The sequence below is a fragment of the Trachinotus anak genome, unplaced genomic scaffold (genome assembly GCF_046630095.1).
Source record: "Trachinotus anak isolate AG129_WGS33_773 ecotype Australia unplaced genomic scaffold, CSIRO_AGI_Tana_v1 ptg000010l, whole genome shotgun sequence".
NCBI classification, from domain to species: Eukaryota; Metazoa; Chordata; class Actinopteri; order Carangiformes; family Carangidae; genus Trachinotus; species Trachinotus anak.
Window position 1 is genome coordinate 20110890 of NW_027273861.1, and position 25428 is coordinate 20136317.

Below are 25428 nucleotides of genomic sequence, written 5' to 3' on the forward strand. Positions count from 1 at the left end.
GTGTAATCGTGTTATACACTTTAGAGTGTAGCGGAAAGGCATATGTTCGGGTTGTGTATCTTACACTGGGACAAGAGTCTGACAAGCTTATCAAATTAAAATGTCCTTGTTCTTGGATTTCCTGGTGGCTCAGTTGGAGAAATCAGATACTGCTTAACTGCAATACACTTAGACAAAGAACCAGTAGTTTTAAATCTTCATGATTTCTGGATTGGAAGTGCATTTTGCTGTTGTACTTATTGTAAGACAACTTAAGGCTAACTAAGCTAACTACAAGTTGTGTCTGCTGAAGGTGAACAAAACTTTTGAGGACCTGCAGATCCTCCAGGAGTTGAATGAAGCCTGGATAGAGGTGGGACCACGCATCAAGAACTACATGGAAACCAGCGTGGAGATTAAGATGTTGCAGGTCTGATGAACCAACTACTGTCTGTGTGCAAGGGGGGTGAATCTGTCATGATATATTTAGTGCTAAAAATAAAAAAGATGTGTCTGTGCCGTATAACAGAATTTGTTGAGGCGGCCAGAGGTTGCAGTACCTGTCAACCTGCGATTGGCGAACACATCCTGGAGGGCCAAACAGATCGCTAATTTCCTGGCCACACCCTCACCAAACGCCCGTAGGACTCCTGGGGCACCACCTTCCTGGCTGGACATCTACGACGACATCAGCCACATCATCAACACTCTCGCACAAGTCACTGAGGTTCTTTCCTCCTGTTTTCTTTTCTTTTCATTATTTTTCTTTCTGAATTCGGGAATTCAGAAGAAATTCAGAAATCCTAGTAGGAATAAGTACAAAAGAATTTATTAGGGAAGCTATGTGTAGTTTTGAAAATATTTCACTTTGATATGTTAATCTGTGCTTTCTACTTTTAACACCCCACCAGTTTGCTCACCATAAACTTATTCCTAGATATTAAATAATTTTTTTGTTTTGTTTTTTCACTGCAAAGTTGTGAAAGGTAAATCCCTAAGCCAAAGTCATTTGTATCTTTGACATTTTTTATTTCCTCTGCTGCAGTGTTTCTCTCTGAACAAACTGGAGGGGCTGGAGACTGAGGGTCAGTTGATTGACAGAGCATTGGAGCTACTGGAGGACAGGCAGTTATGGGCAGGTGTGGTTTTCCTGCTGCCCAACTCTTCGTCTCCTGAGCTGCCACCCCACGTCACCTACAAGATCCGAATGGACATCGATGATGTGACTCGGACCAACAAAATCAAGGACAGGTAGAAAAACTGAGAATGTCTTGATTTTATTCTGCTTCTCTTTCACAGTAATTAGTAGGTTGTTTCATCGAAAGCTGCTGGTTTTTCCATCACTAACACTTAACTTTTCTCTGGGAAATAGAGACTTAAAGCATTAGAGCATATTGGGATAACTGGACAGACGTAATTGTAATACAGTTTAATATTATTTCTGATTGAAGAAATCCAAACTCAAAGAACAAGAAATAATTACATACACTCAGGTTTTGCTCATTACGATTTTTTATTAGCTGTGAAACGATTACCTGCTCCTCTGTGTGTTGAAAGAAATGTGCCACTCTTGGGTTTATGAAATTCCATGAGCTTTATAATCAATAATATTAAGCCAAAAACAAGCTTTTAGTTTTCACCTAGCAACAAGGAGATTCTGTTTTTCTTGGTGATGTCCCTCTCTGGCACTTGCATTTCGAAAAACAAAAACACTGTTTTCATATTTTATCATCAGGTTTTGGGATCCTGGCCCAGCAGCCGACCCATTTGATGACATGCGCTACATTTGGGGCGGCTTCGTGTACATCCAGGACCTGGTGGAAAGAGCTGTGAGCCAAGTCCTGACTGGAGTTAAGCAGACCACAGGCATCTACATCCAGCAGATGCCCTACCCCTGCTATGTGGATGATGTGTGAGTCGTATGTTGTTGTAAATTGATGTTTTTATAAACTATGCGCATAGGAACACACATTTTTAATAGGAAGAGACGGATGCATCCACAGTCTCCCTTCTGGATCTCTGACTGATGGCCAGTGGTTCAGTGTGGCTTAGGGATCATATGTAGTCCTGAAAGGCAATCAAGGAGTTTTTGTTTTATTTTGAAAATGTAATAGTTGTGAGTTAACCGATTATTGTTCAGAAGTAAATCCAAATTCTTTTTATGATTTCTCCTCCCTCCTGATTCTCCACAGGTTCCTACGTGTGCTGAACCGCTCCCTGCCCCTCTTCATGACTTTGGCCTGGATCTACTCAGTCGCCATGATCATTAAAGGTATGGTGTACGAGAAGGAGGCGAGGCTGAAGGAAACCATGAGGATAATGGGTCTGGGAACAGGAACGCTGTGGCTCAGCTGGTTCATCAGCAGCGTGATTCCGTTCCTGGTCTCTGCAGGGCTTCTCATTGCTCTGCTCAAGGTAAGATGACTGCTCGCTCTGCAGCAAACATTTTGAAGGACAGATAAATAAACATTACATTCTAAATGGAGGACTGGGTATGATCGCAGACAGAAATGTGAACATCAGAAATATGAATTAAAAGCAGTGGGAAGTCAAATTTGGAAGAAGCAGAAAATAGTTTAGTATTGGGGTTTCATTGCTCTTGGAATATTATTACTGATGTTGAAAGGATAGGCTCCTATAGTCACTGTTAAATCCCTCTACCCTTCCTTCTTTTCTTATTTCTTTCCAGTGGGGGGACATCTTGCCATACAGCGACCCAGCTGTTGTCTTTTTCTTCCTCATGGCGTTTGCCACCGCCACCATCATGCAGTGTTTCCTCATCAGTACCTTCTTCTCCAAAGCCAACCTGGCTGCTGCCTGTGGGGGGCTCATATACTTCAGTCTCTACCTGCCCTATGTACTGTGTGTCGCCTGGAGAGACCACCTCAAGACCACACACAGAGTCCTTGCTGTGAGTAAAATAATTATGGGTACAATCATAAAGTTTTTTTTTGCAGTTTTTATGCTGCAATGAATTTATGTAATTCACTAAATGTAAATATTTGGGGCTTTCGTCCTGGCTATTATCACAGCAAGTGTCCTAGATTAGAGATGCTTTGTTCCTGTTTCCTCAGAGTTTTCTCTCTCCTGTGGCGTTCGGGTTTGGCTGTGAGTATTTCTCTCAGTACGAGGAACAAGGTGTGGGCATCCAGTGGTACAACCTGCACTCCAGCCCTGTGGAAGGAGACTCCTACAACTTCACTACCTCTATAATCATGCTTTATGTGGACGCTTTCATCTACGCCATTGCAGCCTGGTACATCGAAGCTGTGTTCCCTGGTACGACTTCATTCACTTTCAACTTAATCTGGCTGGAAAAAAAACGTAGTGTCTGTGCACTGGATTAAAGCTCCCATTGAGGTGTATCCCTCAGGCATACTCTTCCTCCAACTTGGTCTGGCTAGAAGTACAAAAAGTATAGTGTGTAATCTTTTTCCATCTGAGTTACAGTTAGAAGTGCCATGAAAGCAAGGTGACAGCAGGTTCCCTTCTCTGTAAAGTAGCTAACAACAAACTCTTTTCAGCCACCTTCTAAGTCTACAGTTGAGTGAGTTGGAGTAAAACATTAAAATTTAAGATTTAATGACAAAATACAGGTACAATGCTATTGTACCTCAATTTAAAAAGAAAACACAATTACATTTGAAAACTGAAATGTAAACCTGATTTTATTTCAACAACTGCCAATTTCTCAATTTGTTAAAAATGTAGAATTAAATCTTAATAGAGGACCAAAAAAGAGGATTATAAATACTTTTGTTTAATCCTGTCCCCAGTGTGTTGCTAGTGGCTTTATGATAATTTTCCACCTTGTGAAGGAAAATTGTGTTTTGTTTAAAACTATCTTTGCATACCATTGTAGACTAGTAGTCATTTGTACACTGTCATTTTAGTGACAGCACAACTGAATGTTTGAACATGTTTGTGTGTTTTTACACCAGGTGAATTTGGGATCCCCAGGCCGTGGTATTTCATCTTCCAGATCAACTACTGGGGTGGAGTTCCTCTGGAGGCAGGCATGCCGATCCCACCGGCACCTGCAGAGCAGAATGAAGGTGCGAGACTCAAGTTTCTGCTCACCAGCACCTTTCACAATCATACGTACAGTTGGCTTTCTTTCTCTGATTCATAGTGGACACATTTATTTACAAGCAGCCTTTGGTTTGTAAACAGAGGATAAGTAGCTTGTCCATTGGAAAGTGGTTTAGTAGCCTTTCGTGCTGCCCAGTTACAGATTTCGGTGGCAGTTTGGAGGCTGTCCACCATCTTCTGCTGCTTTTCATACCAGTGCAAAGACTCTTCTCGTAGTTTTGTAAGCTTAAGCCCATTAACTACAAATCTAGTTAATGAGCTGAGACAATAAGCATATTAACTACAATGTTTAAGAGCACATGGAGACACATTGTTCTGTTGACAGAGGAGTTGTGTCTGATCCCTGCCACCCATAATCCCTTGCATTTTGGAGTTATTTCCTGTAGTTGTTTGGAATTATGCTCTCAGTATTTAAAACATATTGTGACCATTTGGCTGGGTTCTTCTTCTTTGTACTGATTATAGAGAGATTATTAGACCAAAGTAGTACAAGATTTTTACACTAGACCAATCATATCGGCTGTTTTAAGTATATAAATTCTGTCTGTCATCAGATCACATTGAACCAGAACCCAGTCACTTGATCCTGGGCGTCAGCATCAGAAACCTGGTGAAAATCTACAAGAAGGGGGCCAAACTGGCTGTCAACCACCTCAACCTGAAGTTCTACGAGGGACAAATCACCTCCTTCCTTGGCCACAACGGCGCTGGCAAGACCACCACCATGTGAGTACAGCTAAGGACCGAAAGATGATGATTATCAGCACCATTAACACTAATGCCCTCTATTATTATCTTTTGAAGAAATGTAGATTTTTATTTTTACATGAAATAAGATGCAGAAATAATCTCTTTGGTTGAGTGAAAGTGGCTAGACCAAAAATAAACACACATTTTTAGTGTTTTCAGCAATGTACAGAAGGCAAGACTCACATCTGCATTACCTTGCAGCTAATTAATATCTTAATTATGCATTAAGCAGCTGTTAGTGTACATAGAAACATAATTGTTTTTAATTGCAGGAATTAAAGTCTGTATAAGATATGGGATTGTGTAATTTCATGTGAAAGTGTGCCAGAACAAAGAATTTCTTTAATTTCTTTTCTTTTATGTCAGATCTGTCCTGACAGGCCTGTTCCCACCTACCTCAGGGACCGTGTACATCAAGGGGATGGACATTCGGCATGACATGGACATCATCCGAAGGACGCTGGGAGTTTGTCCACAACACAATGTCCTGTTTGACATGTAGGGTTCAGCTCTCCCATGTCTGCAGTGTTCTGGAATAAGAGACATTAGAAATAAATAGCAAGTCTGAAAAAGTCTGACTTAAATACCCAGATTTATTTAATCTGGTTATGACAGATTTACATATTCATATGTGTGTCTCTTTCTCTCTCTGTCTCTCTTTCTCAGACTAACAGTGGAGGAGCATGTGTGGTTTTATGGGTGTCTGAAGGGTTTGTCTACAGATGAGGTGAAATCTGAGCTGGACACTCTTCTGGATGATGTCGGCCTGCTGCACAAACGACATGAACAGACCAAAAACCTCTCCGGTGAACTTGCTAGTTTAACTTTGAGTGTGATGTAAAGGGGTTCGTCAATTTTTTATTGATAAATACTTTTTTCCTGACCCAAAATGAAAACCTTCCCTCTGTGTTTCTGTCAGGTGGCATGCAGAGGAAGCTGTCTGTGGCGATAGCATTTGTTGGAGGATCTAAGGTGGTTGTTCTGGATGAACCTACAGCTGGGGTTGATCCTTACTCCCGCAGAGGGATCTGGGATCTGCTGCTCAAATACCGCAAAGGTGTGGGACTATGTGATTAACTTAGCTAGGAAAGGAAATGGCAAAGAGCAACTGCTGTATATGAAGTGTAATGCTGGCCTTTTTTGGGATGATTTTCACTTGAATAGGAGGATTACAAAATATTCAGAGATTTGAAATATCTGATCAGTTTTGTCAGTAAGTTATGACAATTCTGAAAGCTTCGGTCTCAGTGCACTGGTATTATGAGTTCTAGTGTTAGTGGTAAATGAGTCTTTTCAGTCTTCACAACATTTGCCATTACTGCTGTCATCTACCAATTTGAGAGCTAAACCTTTTATTCTGGGTGCACCGTCTTCCTATGTTATACCATTCAAAGATTCATCAGTGTGCAAAAAAAAGAAACTCAAACATGACAAGTCAAACATACTGCAAGACCTGCTTGAGACCAACACAATACACAAATGACAAGACCAAGTGAATATATTTCTCTGCTGTTTTCTTCGTAAGACCGGACTATCATCCTGTCCACTCACTACATGGATGAGGCAGAGCTATTAGGTGACCGGATCGCCATCATCTCCCAGGGGAAGCTCTGCTGCTGCGGCTCACCGCTCTTCCTGAAATCCCAGCTGGGATCTGGTTATTACCTCACTGTGGTGAAGAGGGAGGGCCTGTACACCAGTACTCCCAGCAGTTACAGTATCTGCACCAGCACCAGCAGCACCAACAAGTTTCCTCCTCTCAAGGTTAGATTTTTTTTTTTTTTTTTTTCTGAATTTCGATTTTTCCAGGAAAAGTTATGTGTTCCAGGGTTTGATTTTGGTTTGTAAACTTAAATTATCAAATAAATGTAAATGTAAAACCAAATGTAAAACCAACCCAATTTTTAAATTAGCCATCTTTTCTTAAAAGAGCAAATTACGAAAAACACTGGTTTAGTTTTGATCTAGAATCAACTGAAATGAGGTGATAACAACAAAAGATAGATAAAAATGCTTTATTGATCCCTATTGGGAAATTCAAATATGATTATATTGACATGTAAGTCAAAATCCAACCACTTAGTGGACGATTAGCCACTGGGATTTCAGCTGTTGTAGTTCATGTGACAGCATCATGTTTGTCCCTGTCTTTAAATGTTGTCAACTCAGGACAGCGAGTCATCCATGAGTGAAGACACAGGACTGGGAAGTGAGGACAGCAGTTCACGTGAGTGTTTAACAGGCTGGTACAGACTCTAAACTTAGGTGGTTAAATATTAGTAAGTTGCAGTTTAATGCATTTTCACTTTCTATAAGCTCCAGTTTAGTATTAATGATTAGATACCAATGAGATCACAATGAACCCAAGTCATTCTCTCTGGTCATAATCTTCAGATCTGGCGGCGTTGCTCTCCCTGGCACAGCACCACATCCCAGGTGCAAGGCTGGTGGAGGAGTCAGGGCGCGAAGCGGTCATCAACCTGCCACAGACGGCTGCTAAGAACAGCAGCCTGGCCGTCTTTCTGTCCGAACTGGATCAGAGGCTGAGTGAACTGGGCATCAGCAGCTATGGCCTTTCAGACAGCACGCTGGAAGAGGTAAAACATTCACATTTACTTTGAATCATCAAAAAAAAAAAAAAAATACAAATAAAAAAAATTATAACATATTATAACATATTCATACAGTGCTTCTACCATACAAACACACACTCGTACACTGATGGAACAGTCATCAGAGGCAGTTTGGGGTTCACTATCTTCCCCAAGGACACTTTGACATGTGGATTGGAGGAGTCGAGATCAATCCACCAACCATCTTATTCATGAAATATATTATTAGCCCCAATTATAAAATATAAAATGATAAAATTACTCTGAAAAAATGTGAAAGTCAGTCATGCATACTTGTGTAAAAAGTTCTTAAGCATTCTTCATTTCATTTTCCTCATGCCAGAAAAAAACTGTGAAGGATCAAAACGCTTTGGTAAATCCAGTGCACAGACACATAATCTAGCAAACATACACACAGACTGTGACTTTGGACACAGTCAAAGAGTCTACACGATTAAAAGTAAATAGAGTAAATAAATAAAAAGATAAATAAATTAGATAAATAAATAATGATGTCTGAAAAAAAATAACAGGTTTCTATAAAGTATCCCCGGTAAATGTGTGTATGGCCCTGAAAACACTTTCCTACTAACCATACCTGGCTGTGTGTCTGTCGGTGTGTGTGCGTGTCAGAATCACCACGTCCCGCCACTGTGACCCACACTGACTCGGCCAGGTCTCATCAGCAGGGCTGGATATTTGTGGAGCAGCCATGGTCGTAATTGGCTTAACATTGGCATCAGATTAGCACAGATAGCAGACACGCTGAGCCTGATAAGTTTACTCAGTGTGAATTCACCACTTGCTCTCTGCTCCTCTGACCTTTTACTGCCATCTGCTGTCTGCAGCTTCAGATATCGGAACATGAAGATGAATAGTTTCCAAAACAAGTCTTAAATTTAAAAAATGAAAATCTTCTCTTCTCAAACCTGGCAAGAAATATGATTATATCTAAACACGGACAAGCTGAAATTTCAGTTTGAATTTAAAGCTGAAGTAGGTGACAGTTTTTATTAAATATTCATCCTTTTTAGGGCTGCAACGGAGAGGAGTTTCATGTTTAAATGAGACCTTGTAGATTTACTCTGTTGTCATAAATAAAACTCTGTAGTGCAGCTTGAATCTTTTATCACGGCCATCCTGTTCATCTCCAGATCTTTCTGCGAGTGGCGGAGGAAACTGGTGTGGATGCTGAACCTGAGCTGCAGGCAGAATCTCCCCACAGCCGAGAGCCATCAGCTCGGCAGAGAGTGGAGAGACAACATGCTGAAGAACCAGAGACAGGTATGCACTAACACTCACAGACATACAGTAGATTTGTGTACATACCAGTGCCACAAAGTGTTTCTATGTACAGTTCAGTTTACCACTTTGTCTCCAATTGTGATTATTTGTTTTCATACTGCTGCCAGGAAGGAAAAGGCTTCGTAAGCAAGGTACCCTCAGATCATCACTCACTGAAAATCATCATAAGCAGCAGCATAAACAGCAGTTTGAAAATTTGTCTTAACTCTCTATAACTTTAACTGTTAGAGTGGCAACAACTATTTAACTAAGTATCAGTTGATGAAAGCTAATCCGTACCAAGGTTTTTGTGCTGAGTGTCCTCGTTTTCAGTATCTTTAAGCTTGAATTTAAATCTCCTACTCAGTGTTTCCACCTAGAGCTTTATGTTAAAGCATCAAGAAAACAATGGGACATGAATTGTCCTTAAAAAACAGACTTCTGAAGGTCTTTGAGTTTTAGTAGCTGCCAGATTGAGCCACCACACACCAAACTTATTGAATTGAATAGAACTCTGTGCTCCATGATTTCCTTGGGATGAAAAATTATGAAATAGTAATACAGCAATAAAATGTAACTCAGTTATCATGTTGCGTTTCTGCTCTAGTTTTCTCTGGCTCTGGTCAGACAAGTGTCCCAATCGTTTCAAAGGTGGATGATACAGACAGGGATCTGTGGATCACTGTAAGTTCTCACCTGTGTCTTTCTTGTATACAGAACCTCAGGAGACAGACCTGTTGAGCGGAGACGGCCGAGGTGGGATCCCCCTGACCGGCTGGTGGCTGACGTGGCAACAGCTGTGGGCTCTATTTGTTAAACGCTGGCTTTACACGCGGAGGAGCCGCAGGGGCTTCTTAGCTCAGGTGATGACAAACACCAGCAGCAGATGTTGAAGAGCTCCACTCAAAAGCCATCTATCATTATGGGCTTTATGGTTTCCATAATGAAAACAGTATCCTCAGTTCGTTAACTAATCAGTCGTTAGAATCTTTGTTGACTTAAAAATGTTTTGTTGGCTGTTTTATGTTTATTTTTCAATTGGGGATTAGCTATTAGGGCAGCACAGTGGTCTCCTCATAGCAAGAAAGTTCTAGGTTCTAACCCCGGGCCTGGGGCGTTTCTGTGTGGAGACATGCATGTTAGGTTAATTGGTGACTCGAAATTGCCCGTAGGTGTGAATGTGAGTGTGAATGGTTGTGTGTCTTTATATGTCAGCCCTGTGGCGACCTGTCCAGGGTGTACCATGCCCTCACCCATTGTCAGCTGGGATTGGCTCCAGCACCCCCGTGACCCAGTTCCAATAAGCAATATAGAAAATGGATGGATGGATGTTATTAGCTATTAGTCATTAGTCATTTGAGAAAGATTTATTTTCCATTCAAATTGCTGAGTCACTCAGCTGAAGATTGCTTCATGTTTCAGATTGTTCTGCCTGCTCTGTTCGTCCTGGTTGCCCTTCTCTTCAGCTTCATTGTACCTCCATTTGGGAAGTACCCCGCCCTGCAGCTGCAGCCCTGGATGTATGGAGAACAGTACACCTTCTTCAGGTTAGTCTGCACCTAAATATCCATTACCTTAGTCTGCACAGAAAAGACTTTTCTCTGCCCCTCTGTCAGAGGGAACCAGCGACTAACTGCACGTTTAATTCTATTGTTTTTGTCACTTACTGCCTTCTTATTGTTTTTCTCAAAAGCTCCTTCACCTCTGCTTTGATACTTACAGCAATGACGCCCCTGGGAACCCCGCCATGGAGAACTTGCTGGAAGCTCTGCTGGACAAGCCAGGTTTTGGTACCAAGTGTATGGAGACAGAGGAAGAGGAAAACAGCACGTAAGATAATCTCTATAAACACATCAAATTCTCTCAATAGCATCAGTTTAGGTAGAAACTGTAAGAAAATTGGTGGAAAATCATCTTTAATGACAATCAACATCAGATTTTACATCATACATCACAAATGATAAGTTAAAAAAAACATTTAAATTTCATCATCATAATAAAAAACAATACATATTTAAATGTGCTGTATTAGCTGTGCCATCACAAACATGAAAAAAATGCACAATAACATAAATAAATTAAGCTAATATAATTTAAGACCAAGGTATCAGAGAAATATTGACGTGTCCATTAATTATAGGTTTAACTAATGTATTTAACAACTATTTATAGTGAAATATAGTGTAGAAAAATAGTGTGAAAGGTGGCAAAAAATACATATGTATTAACTAAAAACCTGTGATCAAAGGGATTTAGTTTCCCACTTTGTTGGATGCTGTATGCTTCCAAATTGTCACAGTGGTTTGATGCACTTTCTTTTTAATACCAGATATTCAGGCAACTTTTTTCCATGTTTGAAAACCACAAAACAACGCACACTATGTTCACTCCCTGTTCTCCCTGCAGTCGTCCTCAGTGTGAAGCTGTGCGGGGTGGCCTGTTCATGCGGCCGCAGATTTCTTACTCCATGTGGCAGATGTTCAGCAGAGGCAACTGGAGCAGAGACAGACCCTCTCCTGAATGTCAGTGCAGCACAGAGGACATGCGCCGGATGCTCCCTGACTGCCCGCAGGGTGCCGGTGGACTGCCGGCTCCTCAGGTAGGACTGGTGTCAGATTGAGTGCAGTTTTGATCGATCTGACTTTTGCATTTTTATATACTGATATGAAATTGTCTTGATGTTTGTTCAGTTAGAAATTCAATCCCAAACAAACATTTCCTTCAATGTTTGCTGTGCAGGGTGAAATAAACTAGTGCGTGTCCTTTATTTGGTTCTACTACTTACAGCTGCAATCTTTTAATTTGTTATTTTTCAGATTAAGAGGCATACTGGAGACATCCTCCAAAATCTGACAAGTTATAACATTTCTGATTACCTGGTGAAAACCTACTCTCAGATCCTCAAGAAAAGGTACTTCATTAAACACAATACAATAAGATTGATAAGATCCATTTACAGTAGTTTTGTTGTTGCAATAAGCAAGGGTCAAAAAATAAATTTCCATTGCTGTCCCTTCTCATGTTTTGGTGTTTGGAAGCTGAAGCTTCTATTTTTGACGTCAGTGATCAAGACCCAATTTTATTTAGGAAAATATTAATTGTTCATTTCCAATTCCTATTCCTGTCCAAAATGCCTCAGAAATATAAATGCTTTTATTTCTCTGTAGGTGCCTTTTTTTTAAAAGCAAAATATTTAATTTAGTGTACTATATAACTCATAACCTTATTTATAGTTTTATTTTGAATATCTATATCTATCTATTTTAGGGTTGATGACATACAATATGTTTACCTCTACATGCAACATTTAGACTATGACCATGACACAAACATTTTCCACTGAAAGCAGGCCAATGAAGTGAGATGAGAATGGAAATATCTGACTGTGAATGGCATCATATTTTGAATATCAAAATCCCTGATAGCTGTAGTGAGAACGCTGATGTTAATGTAGAGATTTCAGCCCTGTACTATATTTACAGTACACTAAGTTTCCTCATAGATTCACTCTTTCCCCCCTGTGCCAATTTACAGCCTGAAAACCAAGAAGTGGGTGAATGAATTCAGGTAAGCTGCTGGAATAAAAGACCATTTTGAGAGCAAAATGTTTGCAGTATCCATAGCTATTGTTTCTACAGTTTCAGCCTCTTAAACCCAGTTAAAGTTTGCTCTTCTGAAGGACTGAAAAGAGTTATTTAAACTTTAATATCTGTGTTGCAGGTATGGAGGCTTCTCCCTCGGGGGCAGCGCCACCCAGACTTTATCTCAGGTCCATCATGTCCAAGACTCGGTCATGGCAATCAGGACTCGTTACAGAGTTCCACAGGTACAGTGAAGTCTCAGGCTTGTTCACCCAATCAGACAGTCTTCAAGAATGCTCTTAATGTTTTGTGATATCTGTTGGTTCATCACAGAACAGTTCACTGAATCATCTTCTTAACCGCCTGCCGGATTTTCTTGGAGGACTGAACAGTGAAAACAACGTCAAGGTAAATGTGTGTCTGTGTATTAACTTCTCTCTTCATTGTCTGCAGCGAGTCTGAAGAGTAAAAATCAAACATAAAACACTTCGATGCGGATAAAACTCAGATTAAGTGAAAAGTGTGTCTCCTTGTTGTTCTCAGGTCTGGTACAATAACAAAGGTTGGCATGCCATGGTGTCATTTGTCAATGTGATGAATAATGGCCTGTTGAGAGCGAGCCTACCACCAGGTCCAGAGAGGAGGAAGCACGGCATCACTGCCTACAACCACCCGCTCAACCTCACCAAGGAGCAACTCACTGAAATTGCCTTGTAAGTTCTCTTTTTAGGTTGATTTTGGTAGATGTTTCATAGCTGTTTAGGCTAGACTTACTCAATGTGTATGTTTTGTATGTGTTTACCTGACTCTGTGTCACTCTTTCAGGATCACCACATCAGTGGATGTTCTGGTTTCCATTTGCGTGATCTTTGCCATGTCCTTTGTGCCGTCGAGCTTCGTCCTTTTTCTGATCGAGGAGCGAGTCAGCAAAGCCAAACACCTTCAGTTTGTCAGCGGGGTCAAACCGATCCTCTACTGGCTGGCAAACTTCACATGGGACATGGTCAGTACTCAATAGAAAATCAGCCACAAGTCCAATACTATATATATAGATTTTCACAACAACCTCAGATTGAAAATCAACAAAATATCACTTTTCACTTTGCAAATACTTACGATTGGCTTCCTCAACAGAACACGACCTTCCACTCACAGAATATTGAGATATGTAATTTAATATTAACTAATGTGCTTTAAGATAATAACGCTTGGATTACAACTAATGATTTACTGCCATCTTTCAGATTGTGGACCTTGTACAAAAACTAAGACTGCGTTCAGACAGACAGTGTGTGAAATAACAAATAGCACCCTTCATTCATTTCAATAAGGTCACTGTGTTGACACAGTGGAAGTGCCAACTCAGAGGGCCCTGAGCTTAGCTCAGTTTTAGTGAGTATATGTTATCAGTGATATATGACGATAAGTCTTAAGATTTCTCCTCTTCTACTACACTCTCTACTCAAACTGGCCTTCCTGGGTTGTATTTTATCCCCTCCCACTCCCTGAAGCAGCACACCTTCACTGACACAGCTCCATTGATTTCACGCGGTGCTGTTTTCTGTCTAAACAGCCAGTAACTGAAGAAGCTGAACAATATTGAAGCAATGCTGTGGTCAACTCGATAACATCTTAACCGAAATCGTACACTTTTCTATCACTGGCTCAGATTAACCCTTGTTCTAGTTTACACACTGTAGAAGAAAGACTTCATCTGGTGAATTACATTTTGTTTTCAGCTGAACTACACCATCTCAGCCACCATAGTGGTGCTGATCTTCATCTGTTTCCAGCAGCAGTCATATGTTTCTGAGAAAAACCTGCCCGCTCTCATCCTCCTGCTCCTTCTCTATGGGTATGTTTAAACAGACTCCGCTGACTTCAGTCCATATTGATACTCTCTGAAAGTCATCTATTATACAGTCTGACCAGACAGAACGATCAGAGTGGTTCATGTCGGTTCCTGTGGTCCAGGATCAAATTTTAGTTTGTCTCAATATTTTAATCTAATTGCCTCACTCACTCATTCACACCAATAATAAAAGTTAAAATGACTTCAATATCACTTCAATCTATTGATACATTATTTTCTAATTTTTTGTGTCTCTTTGTAGACAAAGTCTCTATTGTCCAACTTGGTCCTCCCAGTAGGCACTGGGCATCAATGCAACATCAAGAGGATGAACTCTAACATGGGACAGACATTAAATTTTGGTTGACAAATGACAATTAGGTTGACATCAGAACCTAACATTGGCTAATTGACATTGTGATATTTGGCAGACATTGGGGTTTACTGACAAGAATGTCAGTATTTTATATGTGAAGATGTCATTGGCACACATGGAATACTTTGGATTTTGGTTACATAACAACACAATTAAAAAAAAAAAAAAACCAAAATATAGAGATCAGCTGTTGTCAGTATTCTACGTCCAATTGAAATAGATTGGTGGCATTAGGCATTGTCCTGGCGTTGAATTTTAATCACCTGACGTTACAACCTACATTCGACTAAATAATAAGATCTAACGACATTGGTGTCCAGCTGCGTGCCTGCAGGGATGATCTGTAATAAAAGTAAAGTATCTGTCTGTACTTAATGGATAACCTAATAATCTTTTTTAGGTGGTCCATCACCCCTCTTATGTACCCAGCATCCTTTGTGTTCACCGTCCCGAGCACGGCTTATGTGGTTCTGACTTCCATCAACCTCTTCATTGGAATCAATGGCAGCATCGCCACCTTTGTCCTGGAGCTGTTTGTAGACAAGGTACAAACTGCACCAGTATCGAACAAAAAAGGGATAGTATGTCATGTAACATGAGCCAACAAGTTAAAAGCCTTTAGTCTCATGGCTAAATCATAACAACACAGATATACAGAAACATAAAGCTTAGAGTTGCATTACTGCAACGCTGCCTTCATCAGCTGAAGCTTAAATTAAATCACATCAAGCTTTGCAAAATTGAAGAAGTTTACAAATCAGTTGTTTAAGTTTTAAAATTACATCAGCAAAAATAAAGTGAGATAGGAAAGCCAGAAATCTAGACACATGGAACAGTAATCTCTAAGTGATACTGTGCTACAAAAAAAATCTATATAGTGTTCCTTTAACTACTCGTTCTTTGCAGCATCTGAATGAGGTGAACCGGATTCTGAAGAAGGTCTTCCTCATCTTCCCTCATTTCTGTCTGGGACGAGGGCTCATCGACATGGCCAAAAATCAGGCCATGGCAGACGCCTTCCAGAGACTAGGTATGAAGCTAGGGAGGAGGGTTTTCTCTACTCTTAAAATATATATATTCTTCTATATCTACCAGTTAGAGTTTGAAAACATACTTACACACTTTGCCACATGCAGCCAAACACGCAGGACTGAAGATTCATTTTTTCATTAAAGTCTTTTTTTGTGTTTCTTCCTTTTCCAGGCACCAAACAGACTCTGAATCCTCTCCAGTGGGATTTTGTAGGGAAGAACTTGTTTGCAATGGCAGCTGAAGGTGTTATCTTCTTTATCTTCACCATTCTGCTGCAATACAAGTTTTTCATTCGCCTCAGGTATGATTAAAACTAGTCCTGTCTCCTTCATGTAGGCATGAAATAATAATAGAAATATTGTATTTAGAAATTAGGTGGGATGCAAATATTTTAATAATGTGCAGATAAATAAACATATAAATCAGTGAATGTATTCTCTTCAGAAACTGTAGTAAAAAAATGGAGTGGTCATCCTCTGTTCTTGTATCTCTCTGTTCAGACCGTGGTGGGCTGAGCCTGAGATGCCTCCTCTTGGTCCAGAAGATGAGGATGTTGCCAGAGAGAGAGAGAGGGTTAAAAGTGGCAAAGCCCAATCAGACATACTCTCCATGATAGACCTGAGCAAGGTACAACCAGCATACAAGCCTACAAAGTCAACTTGTACTGTTATTCTTGTGTTAAATACAGTCCTGTTTGTAACAAGAAAGTTTCTGTAGTTTTCATAAAACTGAAATCTGTCTTTATGTGTCATTTTTATGCTGCTTTTTTTTTACTTGATAGAACCAGAGGAGCACAGTCCTTGATAAATCCCCACCACTGATCCTACACAGCAGAGTAGCTAAAGTTGTTAATGTCTTACTAAAAATTCTTGGCTTTCATTGTAGTGTTGTTCTTTGTGTTTTTCAGGTTTACAAAGCAGGTAGGAAGCCGGCGGTGGATCGTCTCTGCCTCGGGATTCCTCGTGGCGAGGTGAGACATTCACATGCCAAATGCACTACTCATTATTTCTGTCCGACTTTTGTTTTATTCAGCACTGTTTGTCAGCTATATATATATCTGCTACAGATACAGTGATTGTGAATCATTATCTGAAAATACTGCTAGTTAACATAGTTTCATTGATTAATCACTTTTTTCTCCTAAAAGAGATAATTAGAAAATAGCTATTATTTTATAACTGTTGCTACTACAACAATGACAACTGCTTTTATATTTATTTTTGCTACTATAGCTGTTGCTTCTCATGCAACGTCTACTATTACTGTAACTGCTATTAATACTTCTGGAAATAGTGTTGCTGTTTCTAAAAATACTGCTGCTGGTGAGATTCCTGCTTCTGAGCCTGCAGTCACTGTTATTAATGTACTTCTAGTACTGCAGCTTCTTCAGCTACAACCACTACTACTACTGCAGCTACTACAGAAGCTGGTGCTGCTACTGTAGAGACGAAGAACATATATGACTTTTTCGTCAAGCTGCTGATTGCAACTGTTTTATATATCGATCCAGTTGTATGCAAATGTTTGAGCAGCCCTGGGCAAATTTTATATTTTGTTGATATTGAATTGAAAAGGAGATATTTGATTTAGTTTATGGTGGATTTTGAGGTTTGCTTTGGATCATTGTTCTGATGAAGCCTCTTTTCAGTTTCACTTTCTTGACTGACTGCAGGACATTTGTATCCAGAATTTGCTGATATTTAGTGGAAACCATCCTTTACTCTGTCAGTGCAGCATTTCCTGTGTCAATGTCTGCCCTACAACCCCAAAGTAGAATATTTGTTGTGAATTTGTTCTTTTCATCAAATGCTGTTCATTTTTTTCTCCAGCCACACTTTTGTTAATTGATTAAGAATTTAAAGAATACTAATGACAATTATTGACCTGCCTTATAAGTCCTAACGAGTCATCTGGGACCTGATTAGTTAATGAAGGGAATTTTATAAGTACTAAAAGTCCATTAACGTCTAAAGACTTGTTTTTGGTATCTGTTTGTTACAGGGGCTGTAGTTACTTCTTTTCACTTCAAAAATGTACAAAATGTGTAATTTCACACAACTGCATGTTGTAACTTTGTGTTGTTGTGTCTTTCCTCCAGTGTTTCGGCCTGCTGGGGGTGAACGGAGCAGGGAAGACATCTACATTTCGCATGCTGACTGGAGACACACCCATCACCTATGGAGACGCTTTCCTCAGCCACTACAGGTACAGATGGTCTCTGCCACCCAGTTATTCAACTTATACATTGGCTTTGTTCCACAAAGTGAATGACATGAACCACTGCGCATGAAGTGTCCCTTTTATATATTTTGGCACGAAAAATATGGTCACACTGTGCTATTTTTCCTTTGTAAACACAATAGAGAAGAGGGGACTTGTCAGCAACTACTCACAGACATAGTAATTAGACTGGATTTTCACACGGTTTTTCAGTTATTTGGGATTTGAATATCAACAGGATCTCTAAACATGGAAATAAGCAATAAGAGCAGTAGTTGTAGTCATAGCAGTGTTATCAGTAATTGTAGGAGGAAATTAGAAATGGAAGTAGTGCTAGTTTTGGGGGTAGTATTAGCAGCAGTAGAAGTACCAGTAATTGTAGCAGAAGTTGTGGCAGATACAGGAATGGCAGAGGCGGCCATAGAAGTAGCACTAGATCTGTGAGTAGTTCAGTAACATCAGTAGTATTAGTAGATGCAGCAGTAATAACAGTCACAGTAGTAGTAGCAGCAGTAGCAGTAGTGGTTACACTGGTCGTAAAAGTCCTAGTAGTGATAGTAGTCATTGCAGTATTAGCAATAGTCCACTGTTTCGGGTGTACCATTTGTATAGTAGTATTAATATTAGATATTGTAGTACCATGAAGAGACGAGGTTGCAGCAGTAGTGGTTGGGTTATAGATATCATTAATAGTAGTACCAGTGCAATAAAGTAATAAATGTAGTAGTTGCAATGGCAGTCATGCTATCAGTGGTTGTCCTAGTAGTAATATCAGCAGCATTAATATTAATAGTAGTGATAAACTGTGTGCATGTGTGATTCTCAGTGTGCTGACAGAGACGGAGCGAGTCCACCAGCTGATGGGTTACTGTCCACAGTTTGACGCCCTCAGCGACCTGCTGACAGGTCGGGAACATCTGGAGCTGTACGCCCGCCTGCGTGGTGTTCAAGAGGACTGTGTTGCCAAGGTACCATAAAGCAACAGTCCACCCCAAAACTAAATTAATTAAAACCATATGGTGAAACATGTACATACATATCCTTCCATCTGCCATTTATAGATGTAGATGCTGGAACTGCTACAGTTACATAACATGACGAAAGAAGCTAATTCAGGCTGCTTATCTGTTGTGGATACAAGGTTAGCATTCGGGCTAACCACCTCAGAATGAGGCACGACCCCTCTACTAAGGGAATTTTTTCCTGTTCTTTCCTGTCAGGGATCAAGCTGATAGACCAGAGACACAGGTGATTTTTAAAGAAATATTTTTTCATTTACAAAAAAGCAAAAACAATAGCAAAAATACTTCTAACAATAATTCTGGGCCCATAAAAGAAGTCACGTAACAGAACTAAACCCAAGCACTAACAGAAGGGAACTTAACAGCACAAACTGACCTTACAAATTGAAACTTGGGAGAAGCATATGTAGTGGCATATCGGGCCATTTTGACACAAGGGAAAAGACATAACCATTTAACAAACCACAATAACCATATAATATTAACTAAGGAAATGTGATGAAACATCAATAAACTCGAAAACACAGTTGTCAAACAAACAAGACTAGGTCAAAGTCTAGTATATGGTCAGTCAATAGACAATAATAACAAAAATCAAACTGGAAAACGCTGTCCTTTCCCTTAATGCCAGAGGAACATGGTGCAGCCCAGTTGGCAATCGACACCATTTAGGCAGATCTGATGAAGCTGGGACTCCTTGGCCAGCCAGGTAACTCCAACACCAACCTCCAGGAACTGGTAACTCAAAGAAAACTGAATTTACTTCAGGAAAATCAAATAACTTATATGAAACTAATATGGTAAAACTAATGAAGAAAGTTAGCTGAATGTGTGCAACCCAAATAGATAACTATACTGTCAAAAATACTATACTGTACATGTTATATCAAACCAAAACCTCTCTGTCCAATTATTTATCTGTTTGTAGATGCACATTTTGAGTGTCATTCTAAAAAAAAAAAAAAAAAAAAAAAAAAAAGGAAGACTTCTAAACCAAATAAATGAAACAGATGAAAAGAGTTACCGCGCGTGTGTGTGTGTGACAGCTGGTGCGGCCATCACATTTCCATTGTGGCAATATTGTAGGAATACATACTACATACTACACTATGAGGTTGCCAGTTCCTAGTTGTCTGTTGTAGTTCTGGTGCAAACCAGAGAAATCAACAGAATTCGGTCTCAGGTTCAATGGCCTGACGCTTACAGGTTGTCACCTCAGCTGCAGCACACAGGAGAGATGTCACGCTATTTAATAACCAAACTGTTTGGCACACTCATGTGGAGCAACAGGTTTCTCAAGCTTCAAGATGTCACAATGATGTTGCTTCTCTGTTGTCCTGTAGGTGGCTCAGTGGGGGGTTAAGAAACTGGGGCTGACGCAGTACGCTGAGCGGGAGGCCGGAGGCTACAGCGGGGGCAACAAGAGGAAACTCTCCACTGCTATCTCCCTCATTGGGGCTCCACCTGTTATATTCCTGGTGAGGATCAGCTGATGTGCAAAAACACTTGCCATCAAGACAGGATGAACCTTTTAGAAATAAGTCAAGCTTAACTGTCGACGAGTAAAACACTTTCACCTGTTAAATTACAAATAATGGTTAGATAGCATTTGAAAAATACCTTTGAAAAACGTAATATTTTGAACTAGAAAATCCCCCAAATCCTCAACATATCACATATAACAGTCCTTACATTAGAAACATACCTGCACAATAAAAATGGCTCAATCTTTTTAAACTTACATCTTTCCACCTGTTTTCTTCATGCTTTGATCTTTTTACTTCATGTCAGGATGAGCCCACCACTGGTATGGACCCAAAAGCCAAAAGATTTTTGTGGAACTGCATCCTCAGCGTCACTAAAGAAGGCAGAGCTGTTGTTCTCACCTCCCACAGGTAGGAGGAGATGTACACTAAATTATTATTTTCAACAAATTCCAGTTGTAACTATCAAAGCAGTGAAAAACACAGAGAAACAAATATGACGCTGAGTGGTTTTAAATGAAATCAGTGGTTATTGTGAGCACAGCAGGGACAGTAAACTCTTCTCTAATGGATTTATTTCTGTGCCTGTATGGTCAGTATGGAGGAATGTGAGGCTCTCTGTACCAGAATGGCCATCATGGTCAACGGCAGGTTCCAGTGTCTGGGATCTGTTCAACACCTGAAGAACAGGTAAGCATATTCTAACCTGAACAATACAAGACAAACTCCCAACAGTTTATCGGTCAGTGGATAAATGTTATGGAGATTTGTGCCATTTTGCATTAAAGCCAAAAGCCTCATGTCCTGACATTGCTTCACCCCTCCTCAGCTGCATCATTTATTTAATTAACACTGGGCTTTTTAGAGGCGTTGAAACAAAAGTTTGCCTCCTGACTTGATAAATTGATCCTCACTTAGGTGAAGACATCTATCAAAGGACCCTGTCTGTGTTGATGTAGCTGTGGAGTTTCCTGTCACATTAAAGCAGCTGACTGAGTCACTTGATGAGGTTTACAGTCATGAGATGAATCAGTCAGTCTGTTATACATGTCATACATTACATATACAAGTGTGAGACAATATGAATTTGTCAGTGCTTTTTTCTACCGTTAATGCTATATTTTGAATATTTATCACTTCAAAAACAAGGAGCAGTATTTTTATTTTATTTGAGTTTTGCATCAATGTGATGAAGTAGGCTTTGACTGGTATTTAATATGATAAACTGATTAAATATCTCATACTAATAAACAGTTATTACTCTACAGTGCATAACTCCTCTCCAGTTTAAGGGTTATGTAAAGGTAAGTGCACCAAAACTAATGGACTTCACTAAGAAGTTGTATGATATATGTTTATGGATACAATCCCTTGCGTATATGTGGATCTGCTGTATATACCTGTGCAGGAAATCATTTCATTAAAATCTTGGAGAAGTTCAGCTTTTTCTGTAGTCTGTGTGTTGTTACATATTCATCTGTTTTTTAGAGCTGCACAGACTTAAATCCCATTAAACTATATTGATATTACATATAAAACGCTGATTATTGTTTCTCTCCGTCCTTCATCATTCAGGTTTGGCGACGGATACACCATCATCCTTCGTCTGTCAGACATTAATTCCGACCCCGACTCCTGTCCCGTCAGCGCCTTCATGAAGAACTCTTTTCCCAGCATCGAGCTGAAGGAGCGTCACCACAACGTGCTGCAGTACCAGCTGCCCTCACACGCCTGCTGCCTGGCTCGTGTCTTCAATGTGTTGGCCAACAACTATGAGGAGCTGGGCATCATCGACTTCTCTGTTTCACAGACCACATTGGACCAGGTGAGGACGATGATGCAGCTGGCATTAAGGCACGCAAGCCTTTTCAGCACGTTAACTAATGAATATTTCTGTGAGAAATAGGTGCAGTGGTTCTGATCCGGGATCTTGTGTTAATACAACTAAACAGAGCTCTTACTGAGGCAGTGTGTCAGTCACAAAACACATGAATTTGAAGGTTAAACAAGTATTTTTAAATTAACAACTAACTAAGACTTCTAAGACAAAAGAGCTGTCTGATCTGTTCAATAATGTGCTCTATAGTCTCATAAGATAGTTTTGTTTTTAAATGCATGTAACTGTGATGTAGTAAACTGTAGTCTCCAGCTCTACTCTCAACTCAAGTATGAGAATTATTATTTGTTTTATTTCTTGATGTCTGCTGTAATGATGGAATAGAAAAGACAGATAGTGACAACTCTTAAACAGTCTTTAAGTTTTAGTTTAAGACCATCTTAATTAATCCAAAGAAGGTGTTACGCAGCTACAAACCAAAACTAATGCTTCTACGAGATATGTTAGTTAGCGTGCATGCTAACTTGCTGACTATCATTAGCTTGATAGCTGACCATTCTAATATAAATTAATTCTGTGATACTAAAGCTGGTGCATTTTCTCAGGTGTTTGTCAACTTTGCCAAAGAGCAGACTGATGACAACCGCCTCACAGATGTCGTCATCAGCAACGGGACAGTACAGACCAACCTGGCTGCACTGGCCACCAGGATCAACCCTCCCACCATCCAGCCACAACCGCCAATCACACCCGTTCAGCAAAGCAAGAGCAAGAGTCCACAGCAGCGTGCGAAATTATCTGACAGCAGTCCTAAAGAGGGTAAATCAAAACAGGCTAGCAAGGGTAAATCTAAAGAAGGCAAAGCTAGCAGAGAGAAGAGCAGCAGCACGGCAATGATCAGATTACCTCCGGCAGAGGAGAAGGACAAGCAGATGCCTCAGACCAGCCAGAGCGGCAACAGTGGATCAGACGGCAGCAATGGTGCAGTTCACGGAGAATCCAGTAAATCCAGTAGGTCCAGACACAGAGGAGAGGGCTCCAGTAAAGATCCTTCTGCACTTTTTGTAGTCGGCAGCGACACACAGGACAGCGCACTGTGAAGTTACTGGTGGCAGAGGACGAAGGACCAACTATAGACAAAAACATTTTTTATTGCTCATTGTATTTTTATTTGAATGTTGCTCAGCGTTGGCAGCAACCTCAATATGCAACATAGGACAACTGAGCTCACTTGGAGTCTGTCAGGAAGAAGTAATGTTGGAAAAGATGGAATTAGAAAGTGTTACTCTCAGCAAAACTGACGCAGTTAAGTTCAGTTAATTCCCTCTGCCTCCTCTGAAGAAAGAACCAAAAGTTATTGTTTCTTAATAATGGCTTTGGTGCCTTGTTCACCTGCTAACAGATCTGTAGCTTTATAACCTTTATTTGGGTTCATCACTCCTACACTGTGTATCTTCTTTCTATATCAGTCTCATCAGTCCAAAGTTATAGGTTATTTATCCTGAAAGGATATGATGCAAGGTTCAATGTAAAAACAATGTGTGGTGGTGCAACAGTGGCTCACCTTTTAGCATGTACCATTAACACATTAGCCGCACCTTTCCTGTCTCTATCCTACCCAAAAATATAATTATTAAAAAAATGGGTGACATTCCTCAGGTTTTAGAGAAAGCACTTTAAAAAAAAAAAAAGCTGCAGACACTCACACAATAGCTGAAGTAAATGTGTTAAATGTAATTGCTGAGATGATTTTATATGCTAGAAAGCGTTTATGTGGTTGTAAATGCTTTCTGAACAATATACAGTATCTCTTATACAGAGAGAATTCTTACTGCAAGTTCATTGTTGAATACCTTTTAGATATTGAATCATGAACTTTACTAACATTGCTGTCTTGTAAATTATGAATTTTTATGCCTCCGCACCAGCGACAGCCAGGGCCAGAGCCATATTGTTTTCGGGCTGTCCAATACATACATACATATGTGTGTCTGTCAGTCCCATTCTTCGACACGATATCTCAGTAACACCATAATGGAACTTCTTCAAATTTGGCACAAATGCCCACTTGAACTCAAGGATGAACTGATTAGATTTTGGTGGTCAAAGGTCAAGGTCACAGTGACCTCACAAAACACTTTTTAGCCATTGCTCAAGACGTCATACAGCAAATATGACAAAATTTCACACAAGTGGTCAATATTTTATATGACTCTGGTTAACCAGGGATGTAATCTGGAACTAGTCTGAGTCGCGGAGGCATAAAACCATGAGTCAGTAATTCTAGTTTTGTCCAACTTTTGGCAAAATGGTTTTTTATTTTATTTTTTATTTTTTGTGATTTATCATTGGGAACCAGTGTCACTGTCCAAATGAATCGTGTTACGTATGATTGGGGGGGGGGGGGGGGGCTATATTTCTGCCTGGTATTTACTCTTGTTTTGGTTATTTAATGATGAAGTCATGTTTTCTTTTCTGTCTTTCCATATGTCAAGTGTAGAGGAATCAGACATCCAGACTTCAGCTCTTGAAAGCTCTTGAACCTGATTGCATTATTATAAGATATTAAGATATTTTCAAAATATAAAACTATTGAAAAAGCTTTGAAGTCTAGACACAGGTGTGACTCTACATTGTTACAACTGTCATTACAAATTCCTCTACATTATCCTAATCACTCCAAACTGAACCAAACAAATAATAATAAATGAAGAATAAACAATCAAAGGATTAATAGTGGCGTTTAGTCTGAGCTGTAAACACCAGATGTAACAACAATGCCTTTGGTCAACAGTTGTTTTTTAAATTTCATTTCATTTCTTTTAATAAATTCTTTATGTATATATTTTTTCTTTTTTTTCTATCAAAAAATGACACAGCTGACTGAATGTCCAAAGCAGGTTTTTATTGCACTGTTATGCACTGTTACATATTTAGAGGATTGTTACAACAGTATTGGCATGAGACAAACATAATATATCAGAAGGGTTTCATCCCAAAATGCAGACTGTAACATCAAAATTAAATGTTTAAAAAAGGTTAAATGTGTTGGAAAAAATGAGATTAGGCAACACTGAACTGGATTTAATAAGTCTCATTTTGGAATGAAAGTCAGTGCTACCAAATGTACTGTTATGGTATTAAGCTTGAACAATTCTACTTGAACATGAATTTATCTGTGTATCTACTATAAGACAAACATTATATACTGAAAAACTAGTGTAGAAAAAAACAAGGGGTATATGTCTGTTGTGAATGTTTTGTCGTGAAGGAAAATAAAAACATATTGTTTGCTGTATACGCTGAT

General features: G+C 39.7%; 1 protein-coding gene across 2 annotated transcripts in view; it reads left to right on the plus strand.

Annotated features, from left to right (window-relative positions):
• abca7 (ATP-binding cassette, sub-family A (ABC1), member 7) overlaps nt 1-25419 on the plus strand; it is a 33645-nt gene extending 8226 nt beyond the window's left edge. Inside the window, exons 11-50 of one of the 2 annotated variants that reach the window (XM_071486023.1) lie at nt 293-409; nt 509-706; nt 1025-1230; nt 1715-1891; nt 2172-2394; nt 2669-2890; nt 3054-3258; nt 3921-4034; nt 4626-4797; nt 5188-5319; nt 5488-5627; nt 5741-5878; nt 6347-6585; nt 6991-7048; nt 7216-7418; nt 8588-8717; nt 8846-8869; nt 9435-9580; nt 10140-10264; nt 10440-10547; nt 11124-11316; nt 11534-11628; nt 12252-12284; nt 12438-12543; nt 12632-12706; nt 12842-13011; nt 13124-13301; nt 14038-14153; nt 14927-15071; nt 15433-15556; nt 15730-15859; nt 16059-16185; nt 16466-16528; nt 17657-17763; nt 18605-18746; nt 20144-20278; nt 20592-20695; nt 20882-20974; nt 21860-22109; nt 22727-25419. In XM_071486023.1, coding sequence (XP_071342124.1) covers nt 293-409; nt 509-706; nt 1025-1230; nt 1715-1891; nt 2172-2394; nt 2669-2890; nt 3054-3258; nt 3921-4034; nt 4626-4797; nt 5188-5319; nt 5488-5627; nt 5741-5878; nt 6347-6585; nt 6991-7048; nt 7216-7418; nt 8588-8717; nt 8846-8869; nt 9435-9580; nt 10140-10264; nt 10440-10547; nt 11124-11316; nt 11534-11628; nt 12252-12284; nt 12438-12543; nt 12632-12706; nt 12842-13011; nt 13124-13301; nt 14038-14153; nt 14927-15071; nt 15433-15556; nt 15730-15859; nt 16059-16185; nt 16466-16528; nt 17657-17763; nt 18605-18746; nt 20144-20278; nt 20592-20695; nt 20882-20974; nt 21860-22109; nt 22727-23221 — 5958 coding nt within the window. In that variant the 3' untranslated portion in view covers nt 23222-25419. The remainder of the gene's footprint in view (nt 1-292; nt 410-508; nt 707-1024; nt 1231-1714; nt 1892-2171; nt 2395-2668; nt 2891-3053; nt 3259-3920; nt 4035-4625; nt 4798-5187; nt 5320-5487; nt 5628-5740; nt 5879-6346; nt 6586-6990; nt 7049-7215; nt 7419-8587; nt 8718-8845; nt 8870-9434; nt 9581-10139; nt 10265-10439; nt 10548-11123; nt 11317-11533; nt 11629-12251; nt 12285-12437; nt 12544-12631; nt 12707-12841; nt 13012-13123; nt 13302-14037; nt 14154-14926; nt 15072-15432; nt 15557-15729; nt 15860-16058; nt 16186-16465; nt 16529-17656; nt 17764-18604; nt 18747-20143; nt 20279-20591; nt 20696-20881; nt 20975-21859; nt 22110-22726) is intronic. The other variant, XM_071486024.1, reaches the window with a different exon arrangement.
• The last annotated feature ends 9 nt before the right edge of the window (nt 25420-25428 follow it).